Below are 11,695 nucleotides of genomic sequence, written 5' to 3' on the forward strand. Positions count from 1 at the left end.
ATTTGTCGTCGGAGGTCATTTTGGCGAATTCACCGATTTGCGCGTCAATTTTCTCGTGTCAAAAATATGGCAATATGGGTGTCCTTTCCTACCAAAATGGGTACCCCGGACGCGTTGGCGCAATCCAATTTGTCTTCGGAGGTCATTCGGAGAAGTTCGCATTTTCACCCGTCCTTTGGGCTTAATTGAAATCCGATTTCGTGCAAATTCGTGAATTTCGTGTATTTGATGTGTGTATATGACGAAAAAGGTCGTGACGATGTTTTTTTCTGAGACTTGAAGTCATATTTGGAACATCTTCCTTGAATCTTTGCAAAATAGCCCATAACCGCTCGTTCATAAAACGATGGTCTTGTGCCAAAGATGCTAGACATCAAAGGAAAATAGGAATCGGCTGGAGCTTCTAGAAGGGTGAGTCTCAATTCTAGTTTTCTAAGATGGTCCATAGGGATCTCTAGAGCTAGAACCTAGGCTCTAAGGAGGAGAGGAAAAGACCTCACAAAAATGAGGTCAACAAACACTTCCCATCAAAAAAGTATAATAAAAGCTATAACTTCAAATCTAGCAAATTCCATTGTCAGTGTTACCTCTTCACCAAAGGGTAATCACAAGATGTTAGCAGTGACAGACTTCAAATAAAACCACCCCAAAGATTGGTAAAATACTCTCGGCTAAAATAGGACAAACCCGTGGCCAATTCGCTATAAGTATGCGGTGTAAAAAGGATTTTATTGTTCAAATGGACAACAAGGAATTTATGTAGGACTTACCGTTTCAACAACGAGGTGCTCAATTTGAAGATGGAAGTTTGCTGTAAAATTATTTGAATTGAGAGTATTTCTGGAACTGAAAGATAAAGTTTAAGGATCTTATAAAGTAAATTAGGGTATATTTGATGCAACCACGACCTCTCCATGCAAATACAGCATATCCCAAGAAAACTTCCGATGAACACTTCCCATTTATAAAAAAATATATGAACAAACATATTCATCAAAGCATATTTTACCGAGAAGGAATGTAGAGGTTTGGATCTAGAAGGTAGAAGAACAATCAGAGAATGAAAGGGGAGAAGATAAATGTGGTAAAAGAAAATAGACTTTAGAACAAGAAATATGGCGGAGAAGAAGAATGGCGGAGAAGAAGAATGGTGGAGAAGAAGAATGGCGGAGAAGCTACACCTAGGGGAAGGCGGATGTTCGACGAAAGCGTAGACGACGCGAGGCGAGTGCCTAGGGCATGATCTAGCGAGAGTAGGTGAGCCGAGGGAGGGTAGATTTGGGGGGCTAGTGCATTTATTTGCAAACTACGAAATGCATCCCAGCACCCACGAACGCGAATAAAGAACAATCTGAAACGGCGTTCGGGAATAGTGGATGAAAACACACGAATCAAACACCCTAAAATGAGGTTGGCTTCACAACACGGTTTTAAAAGCCCAAACAAATGCACCCTAAGATGCTTTAATTTTAACAAGGAAACTAGCAATTTTATTTACAACCATAATACGATGTTGGGTTTAATGGGACTCATTACTAATAATGATCCCGTCAGCTAACCATCGCAATTTGTTATTGCCTATTTGACTTTGTAAGGCATTCATAGAGTGAAGAATAAAATGATAATGCATGGGCCAAAATATATAGACAAGTGAAAGATATTATTCTGAGATATTATAATTTTTATAATTTTTTACAAAGTGTGATAAATACTCCTAAAATCACAAAGCCTTGCGTTTAGTGTTGGGAATGTTGGACGGTGAAAAGTGCCCTACAAAAAGGCTTTACTTAAAGTACTATATAGACAAGACAAAAAAATAAATAGTGAAAAATTTAGTTGGAGATTAGGAAATTGTTAATAAAAAATAGAACAAAAAATTACGTCGTGATTTACGACTTGCTAGAATTTTTTTCCAACTCTATTTCATTTTGATGATAGCTTTTTTAAATGCATAGAGGTTAAGATTAAGTTGTAAAAAATATAAGATGAGAATGATAAGCCCATTAGAACCTTTTGAAAAAACTAATAAACAACTTGAAGAAATCATCACAAAAAGGGAATGTTTAGCATGAGAGCTACCCAATTATGATCCACACGTTCATCTGGCAAGATGCCTATGAAACTTAATATTACTTATGATTAATTTTATTAGATATGTAATTAGTATTATTCTAATTTTATTTTTTTCTAACTTGTAATTTAGAGTGTTAGTGGATGCACATTGAAGATAAACACCAAAATCTCTGCACAAAGTAATTATAGTAAAACTCCTAAATCTAACACGCTCAACTGCTTTATTTAAACTAAACTGGAGTACAATCAATCGGGAGAATGCAAAGGGAGGAAATTATTTGTATGAGCTTAGAATGAACACATTAGTTTGTATCAAGCACACTAAAAGTTAAAAATATAGACACCATAGATTAACTTTGCGCATAGATGTTGATGATCCATTCATTCTTGATGATTTGCCATCAGATGATGAATGGGTGAACAACCAGGATGAGAAACATACAAAGAACGTGTAGTCGGAATAGAAGATGATGAAGAAATAACATTTATACACTAATGTAATAGAAATTAGTGAAAATTTGTAAAGAACCACCGGAGACGAATGATATCAAATATCAAATATCTCGAACGGTCAATGTAGTATATTATATTCATTATGAAATATGTAATAAATTGATAGTTATGATTGTACTTATTATAATAGATTTAATGAAAAAAAGAAGAATGTCATAGTGTTCGATAAGGAAGAAGACGAACAGAATGACTCACATGAGATTAATGAGAAGGACATAGACGTCACAATGGTTCGTTAAACAATTTTACTAGTAATGACGAATATGATGATGCTGATTTTATGGCATTAAAGACTTCAGTTATAATCTAGTTACATCTTCAGTTGTTAATTTTTATGATTTTGTTAACTTAGAAATTTTATTAGAAATTTTAAACTTTGTGAGGTCTCTTATAATATATCATTTATGAATTAAAGTTATATTTTTTATGAACTTTGTATACTCTCTATTTCTTAGCAATTTATTGAATTTTTGTGTTTGATTTCAAAATCTACATCTTGATTTAATTAGAAACCTATACTTTGATTAAATTGAGGAACTCGCCTCAATCCTTCATAAAAGTTTTAAAACATAGTAGTTAATCTCATTCCCTCTCTACTATAGGAGTTTAAACTAGACCTATTCTCTATCACGGGCTGTTCCCTTAGCTAAAACCCAAAAAAACTGCAACACTTCTTCTTTGCAAGCCCCTGAAAAACTTTTTCCATTCTTTGTCTAGTGGCATCTCCTCCTTTCTCTACTCCTCGTCTCCTCTTTATTGCTTCTTGTTATGGATGTCAAGTAACCATTGATTTATTCCTTTCTTATAGAGCAAAATGAGATGGTAGGTGCGAAAAACCAAGATCTTGATCTTGAATTTGAAAACCACCACTCAAGAAAAATCAAGTGTGAATAAACCTTTAATTCGTTAACCACCAAATTTAAGAAAAAATGATCAGATAAAAAATGATTTAGGGAACTTAAACTCCATATCTAACACCTGGATCATCAATAACTAACAATCAAAGATAATCCCAGTACAAAAGAGAAAATATCTCATACATCAAAAATGCTTTATCAATACATAGAAATCAAAATAAAAAACATGAAAACCCAGAATTCTTGATCAACATTTCCAATGCACAACAAGCCCCATTCGGTTGCCTGTTTTGAGTGAGATTTGGGTGAGATTTAAGCTATAATTTACCAAACAGTCCATAAGAGGCTTTGAAATCCGGTCGAAAGTAAACCCTCTGTTTAGCCAGCAGGACTTAAAAATCTTGCCTCAAATCCAGGATTCATCAAAGAACGATAAAATTGAGATTTAAAAAATTTATTTCAGCAGAATTTATTAAATCCCTGAAATCTTCCTAAAACTGAAACCGGGTAGCTCAATCTTCAGAATTTACCGAAGAAATGCTACTCAAAAATAAATCCAATTTTACAAAAAACTAAGCTTCAACCAAACAGGTCCATACACACAAGCAGAAACAAGAACAGAGACTGAGAAAATCACAAGCATCAAATGTAACAAATTTAGAAAAAAAATTACCAAGTAACAATCATAAAGGGGAAGTGAGGATAAGAATTGAGGTACTCACTATGTCGTCGAGCTGCAGACAAACGGGCTCGGAGGCGCGGCCAAAGCGGAGGACAAGAACCTTATCGAGCGTGTCCCTGATCACCGTGTCCACTTCCCTCTTCGTCGTCAAAGTCCTCAGAAGGAAGCTCATCTCATACACCAAACCCTACTTCACAGAGGCGTATATTAGGGCATGTCTGGTAACGGATTTACAACAGCATGTAAGCTGGATTTAAACTTGCTAGAAGGTCATTTTGGACGAAATAAAGCCTCGGATTTAATAAACCCAGATTTCACCAATTTCAACCTTTAATCCCGGATTCACTAAATCCCGTGAATCGAAATAAAGCCTCATGAACCCGGATTTCACCGATTTCGGCCATAAATCCCGGATTTACTAAATCCCGCGAATCAGTGGACTTAGCAAATCCAGGACGGACGCTTCCCGCAAAAAGGAAGACGTGAAGTTACCTTCGTCAATGGTTTCGGGTAGGAGATGAGCGTAAGGAGGAGAAAAATGCGAGTTTCGGTTCACTGTATCGCCAGGTTTCGGGTAGAGAGGAGTGATGTAGACGAGGGTTTCGGGGAGAGGAGTGATGCTGGCGCGGGAGGGTTTTATTTAGGATAATTACACGCTATGCCATGGTGGCGGGCACCGTAATATTTTTTATTTGTCGAAATTTAGTTTTGCCCTGTTCTCGACAGCAGTGGCAAAAAAATGTGTTTATCATTATTAATTACATACGATGATGGTTGTCAGAAAATTATAATATAGAATTAAAAAAAAACTGTAAAAACTATGACTATATTTTTTAATAATAGTCTTTTTTTTTTTTTTTTTTTTTTTTTTTTTTTTTTTTTTTTTTTTTTTTTTTTTTTTTTTTTAGTGATTTTCACAATTATTTCTTCAAATAGCTGTAAGAGACTCAAACAGTTAAGAAAAAATATTGTTATTTACAAATCAAGCACCTAGAAGATTTTTGAATAGTCAACCGACGTGTGTGATAATCAAATCATCATGAATTTAATAAAAATGAAAAATATAAATCGGGGTTTTATAATAACCTTTAATATTTGAGTGAGAATTTGAAAAATGGATAAAAGAGGGTGCTTGATTTGTAAATAGCAAGGATTAGGGTGCCCTATATGTAATCTCCCTTTTATTAATTTAATTTTATTTGAGTTAATTTTATTAATTTAATTAATTATTAATTAATAACTACTTCAAATATAATCAGATTGATTATAATTAAATAAATTTATATTTATTATTTAATTAGTAATTAATAGAAATATATATTGATTTTTTTCGTCATTGAGTAAATTTATTAGTAGTTCATTAACTAATTAAATATTCTTTTTAGATGTTAAACTTCTATTTAATAATTAATTTAAAAAAATTGTACTAATAAGTAATTAATTTTGTAAATTTATAATTATTAATTATCCTAATTTGAAACACTATACTAGTTGAATTTAAGAAGCTAACAGATTTTAATTATCTTGGTATGTTTTAAGAAGTAAAATTTATGCAATTTACTAAATCCTATTATGGTTTATTATTAGTCTGATAATCATAATAGATTTTTAAGTCCCGAAAAAAATTATCAAACAATTTCATATGATTTACTAAATATGTTGTCAAACAGTTTTTGATATTGAACCCATTTAGGATTCACTAAATCTGGATATACAAGATTTATTAAATCCTACTAACTTAAATCTCATTTGTTGTCATACAACTCTTTAGAAAGCGTAATCGGCTTCAACTTGTCAGAGGCTTACAGGAAACCCCCCAGCCAAAAGCCTCTACACTGACTGAGATGTAGGCAAGAATTTGCAGGGATTTTTTATTTTATCATAGAGATTTTATTTAGTGGCATTTATATCACAAAATTATTATGTATTTATATATCTCATATTTAAATTTTCATATTTACATATATAGCAGTTAAATATTTAATATCACATTTAAGATAATATTATTATCTGTTTTAGAAGTGGAAAATACATTTTAATACATAAATTTACAATAATTTAATATATATATAAATCAACATTGCATACTAAAACTATTGGAAGATTTACATGCATATCACTTAATTATTATGAAATAAAATATCTAACATCAAAACATTTTTACATAAATGCCACCTGACATGCATGAAAATGCCTCTTCCACTTCTTAAAAGCTAAAATAGATGTATATTTATGTGATAAGAAAGATTCGTTTGGTATAGATGTAAAGATTCGTTTGGTATAGATGTAAAAAGTAAGAATTAGGTGATAGATTTGTCAATACATAAAAATTGATAGGCCGTATGTATGTATGTAAATGCCCCTAAAACATTTTATCTTTTGACCATCAAATATTTAATTTAAGTCCCTTAAGGTCCACAATACATAGATCGTGGCTAGAACAAGATTACAATAATTAAAAATAATGCTAAAATTTTTTATAACACATTCGAGCTTCGTTCAAACCATATTTGAACAGGATTTGAATACCATTTGAATATAACTCTAACGTTATTGCAACTTCAAAGAAATAATTTTCAAATATAATTCTAGTATAGTTTAATTATTGTTCGAATTATATTTGAACATGTTTCGAAAAAGATTGAAGTAGGATTTAAATAAAGTTCAAATGTAGTTTGAGTATGGATTGAGTAAGGTTTGAGTAGAGTTTGAACAAAATTCAAGGATGATTTGGAATGATTCTAATATGGTTCGAGTAATGTTTGAGTATGATTTAATTAGGTTTGAGCTGTTTTAAATATGATGTAAAGAAATTTGTTTATTTTATATAAAATAGTGTGCTCCAACAACTATAGCAATGGTTATTTTAAATGTTTCTTCAAGAGAGTATAAAACAAAAAAAATGTAAAAAAACAAGTATATGATGCATAGCAACTATGATATGCAATAGTTTATAACCAAAAGTTCTAACATATGGCAATAATGCACAATAAACGAGAGTAAATAAAAGTTAAAATAATGATATTTTTTATATGATAAGAAAGAATTGTGTGGTATTAAATGTAAAAAGTAAAATTTTGATGTTAGATATGTAAATTCAAAAGAATTGGGAGGCATGTATGTAAATACCCCTCAAATATTTCATATTTTTCATTGTGAAATATTTTATGTAAGTCTTTCGTTGCTCACAATAGTTAGATCACAGCTAGAAAGAAGATTAGAACTATTAAGGAAAGTGCTAGCATTTTTTAAAACATGCTTGATTACATTGCCATCCATCCTATCAGTGCTCTAGTGCGTCCAAAGCCTGCAAGAGTGAAAGGTTTTAGTAAGGGTTCAACAGAGGAGTTGATAAAGTTCTCTTATTTGTTTTGTATATGGTTCTACTCTTATGAAGAAGAAAGAAGGACTAGTGAAATCATAAAAGGGTGTACTCTATCTATTCTATAATTTCTAAACTCTTGTATTTATTTTGCTTTGATGATTAAAATATCCTTTTTTTGGTCAATGCATGAGTGGTGATCACATTTTATTTTTTCTTTAAATTGGTAATCTAGGAATCTTGTGTTTAATTTTTATGTTGTGATTAAACTAAAATTACTTAGCGGTGATGTTTTAAACTTCTTGCTTTATTAACTCTCAATTTGGCTAGTTGATGCGTTAATATGTGTTGTGATCTAGTTGTGCAGTAGTAGGGAAGCGAAGCAAATAGGTTAACTCACATGGAATTTGGAGAATATAGATATTGCTTACAGGTTAGTGTAATTGTGAAGGGAAAAAACAAAATCATATGAAAATCAGTTAATTTAAAGAACTAGACCCGCTTGGCTTTTAACCTTCTTAGATGCCTAAGATAGGATAAAGAGGAGATCAATTCTTGAAAGTCACCCATAAATTTTATCATAGTTAAATGTTGTTTCCTAATATCTAATTCAGGGGAGAATTTTTCAATTCATAAAAAATCTTACAACATTCTCACTACTTTTCCTTATGCTTCACTTTTCGCAAATTTTAAGATTAGTAACTTTAAAATCACCAAATTCTGAACACTTCATGCTAGAATTAAAATTAGTAATTTCTAGTTCTTTGTAGGATCAATACATGGACTCAAATATGTATATTACTTAGTGATGTATATACTTGTATGATTGTCGATGCTTCACAGCATTTCAGACATCAAGTTTTTGACAACGTTATCAACAAAATGACACTAATCTCTAATATAGAAAAATTTTAGTTGAACTATTAGTATTTAGATCTTAAAATTATTGTGTCATATTTTTATTGTATTTGTTTTTTTTATTTTTTGTGTTAGAAAATAAAAAAATAGTTTCTTACATTCAATTTTTGTTGCTTTATTAGTATTTTTATTTTACTGTATTTCCAAGATTGTGAATTATTGTATTGATTTCGCTTTGTGATTTATGCACATAACTATTTAGATTTTTTACTTCGATTATTTTATTTGTTGTGAGTTGTTATTAATTTATAATCCCTAATTTGTTTTAGATGTGTATGTGTTGGACTAGAACTTTAGAACTAGTGTTTTATGAGATTGAACTTAAGAGAACTATTACAAAAATAAGAAAACTTAGAAAAGAAAACTAACAAAAAACTCAAAAAAAAATTAGGTGAAATCACAAACTTACCTCAAGATGAAAATAACCTACCTAGGCTTAATTTCATGCCTAGATCACTTAGGGAAGATCACTTAGGGAGTATGCCAACCCAATCATAGAAGAAATTCACTTGAACACAAACCAAATATCATCCAAATGGTTCAGAACAAACAGTTTGGAGGATCACCCACAAAAAATCCTGACCTTGATTGAGCCAATTTCTTAGAATTGTGTGCCATCTTCAGGTAATGATGTTTCCAACAATGTTGTTAGATTATGACTTTTCCCTTTCCGTTTAGGGTAAGGCCAAGATGTCGCTAAATTCCTAGCATCAAGATAGATTACAATTTTTTTGGGCCCAAAAAAAATATAACAAAATATTTCACTCCATCCAAAACTATCAAATTTAGTAACAATATAATAACATTTGTCGGGTAAGATAGAGAATCAATTTATTAAGCTTGGGAGAGATCCAAAAAATGGCTTAGAAAGTGCCCACAACATGCACAACCTGACTAGCTTATTGTTCAAACATTTTATAAAGGAGTTGTGGGATGTTTGAGGTTGATAATAAATGTTGCAACTGAGGTGTCCCTTATGTCAAAACATTTTCAATAGCTTGTTAAGAGATTGAGTCATTGGAAGGTATCTGATGTTCACTACACATATATTTTAGCTATTTTGACTTCTTAAATTGCTGACATATTTAGGAAGTTAGATAACCTAGGATTGAATTTAGTGCAAGAATTTCTACCAAGTGATGAATTAACTTATAAACAAATAGAAGATTATAGCACTATGCCTGCAGAGACCCCAAATTCCATAGGAATTTATCTTAATAGCCCATATTTTAATATCTATAACTCATACTAGAAGAACAACCCCAAGTTAAACTGGAATAATAATAATTAATGTATAAGAAACCAGTAGTGGGGTAATAATCAATTAATACCTATAATAATTAGAATAACTAGGGAAATACCAACTCGATACTGACTTACCCATTAGGATTCATATACAATCTTCAATTCAAAGAAAAGAAATTATCCTTCTAACAAGTTACGATTAAAATGGGTAATTATTTGCAAAGTCAAGTTGCAAGTATAATAAACATTGAGGATCAATTAAGGCAAATAAATTTATTTTTTAGTAACATACCTTAAGATGTTACTTAGTAACACAAAAGTGAATTCTAAAAAGAATATAAAGGAACAAGTGAAAGCCATTAAATTAAGAAGTGGGAAGAAGTTGGAAGAAGTGATTAGGAAGGAGACTAGTATAGAAGAATTAAACCCAAGACCAAAAGATATAGTTGAAAATTGATCTAGGAATTAAAAAAATCTGACTCACTTCTTAGGAAGGAAGAGGCTTCAAAACAAAAACTTGATAAATAGTTTTCAATGTTTTTCTAAGTTATTAAAAAGCTCACAATCAACATTTCATTTGTCGATGTCTCAGAGCAGATGCCTACTTATGTAAAATTCATGAAAAAAAATTTCTATATTAAAAAATTAGGTGACTTTGAGATTGTAGCTCTGAGTGAGGAGTGTAGTGCAATTTTTCAAAGGAAACTTCCTCAATAACTTAAGAACCCAAGTAGTTTTACCATTCCCTGCACCATATGAGAGAAGTTATTTAGAAAGGCCTGGTGTAACCTTGGAGCTAGCACCAATCTCACGCCACTATCTATCTTCCATAGATTAGGATTAAGGGAAGTTTAGCTAATCACAGTTACACAACAACTAGCTGATTGATCTCTTACATATCAGAGGGTAGTAATAGAAGAAGTTATTATTAATATTGATATGTTTATCTTCTATGTAGATTTTATAGTATTAGATAATGAGACAAATAAGTAGATCGTTAAAATCTTAGGTAGACCTTTTTAGCCATAGAAAGAGTGATGATTGATGTTCGGAAAGGGAGCTTGACAGTTAACTCATTTTTGGTCAACTAGTTCTTAAAAAAAACATTCACTCATCCTCCATGAGAGTACATTTCAAGATGTTAAGGTTACCGAGTTTAAAATGAGCTAAAAAGGCCTCAAAACCTTAGCCCTGACCAACATCACCATGTTGACCTCACTTTTTTTGAGGTCTAGTCTTTCTTCCCTAGAAGCCAAGGATCTAGCCATAAGATTTTCTTGTCGACTATCGGAGAGAACTAGTGATTGAACCTATTACGATAGATTGTGTAATATTTAAATAAGTATAATCAATTAATATTCAGATTCTACGCAAGTATATGTATTGTTATCAAGTAATAATAGACTTTCTATTTAAGCCCCAAATATCGATCCCACAGGGAAGGTTTAAATTGGAAATGATAAATTTGCTAGGAAATTCACAGAAAGTTAATTGAAATCATTGTCACTAATTTCAATTGTTGATATGTAATCAAAATTAAATTTCTAAACTATTATCAAATAAAAAATGCAAAGTTTAAAACAGTAAATATTAATCTATTAACTATGTTTATGTAACGAAGATTCTTATGTGAAAAAACATCATTCCCACTACAATGAGGCTATGGTAAAATGAGATGAGATAAATGTTCATAATATGTATTATGTCAAATAGGAGCAATTTTAATTCTCTACCATGATACAGTACATAGAAAATCATTGGCTAATCTCAGTGTTTAGTCTCTAAATCCATGGCTAGGCCAGGAGGATGCCGACTCCCATCCAAAGCTCCCACTTCCCTTCACCTAAAGGCTAGCTCTCGCTTCAGTTTTTAAACACTAAGACTAAATTGAAGATTTTAGTCACCCTAAAGGTTCTCTAATTCTACACCCAACAAAAAATATTTCCCTATTTATTTGCATTTAATTCCATAAATGATGTTCTTCTTCATGGAATCAAATGTGATCTTTACTCTGCTATAGAACTCATACTCCATTTCCCAGATCATATGTTTCACAACACATTTTAACAATTCAATTGGCCAGAT

The 11,695-nt window shown here is 31.4% G+C and overlaps 1 protein-coding gene across 1 annotated transcript in view; it reads right to left on the reverse strand.

Moving 5' to 3' along the window:
- LOC110031128 (thioredoxin-like protein 4B) overlaps positions 1-4,662 on the reverse strand; it is a gene marked incomplete at its 5' end in the record, with an annotated part of 36,918 nt that extends 32,256 nt beyond the window's left edge. The window contains 2 exon segments of the mRNA XM_020734195.1: positions 4,166-4,312; positions 4,618-4,662. Of these exon segments, the coding sequence (XP_020589854.1) occupies positions 4,166-4,297 (132 nt within the window).
- Between the last annotated feature and the right edge of the window lie 7,033 nt (positions 4,663-11,695).

This window comes from Phalaenopsis equestris, unplaced genomic scaffold (genome assembly GCF_001263595.1).
Source record: "Phalaenopsis equestris unplaced genomic scaffold, ASM126359v1 Scaffold000772, whole genome shotgun sequence".
NCBI classification, from domain to species: domain Eukaryota; kingdom Viridiplantae; phylum Streptophyta; class Magnoliopsida; order Asparagales; family Orchidaceae; genus Phalaenopsis; species Phalaenopsis equestris.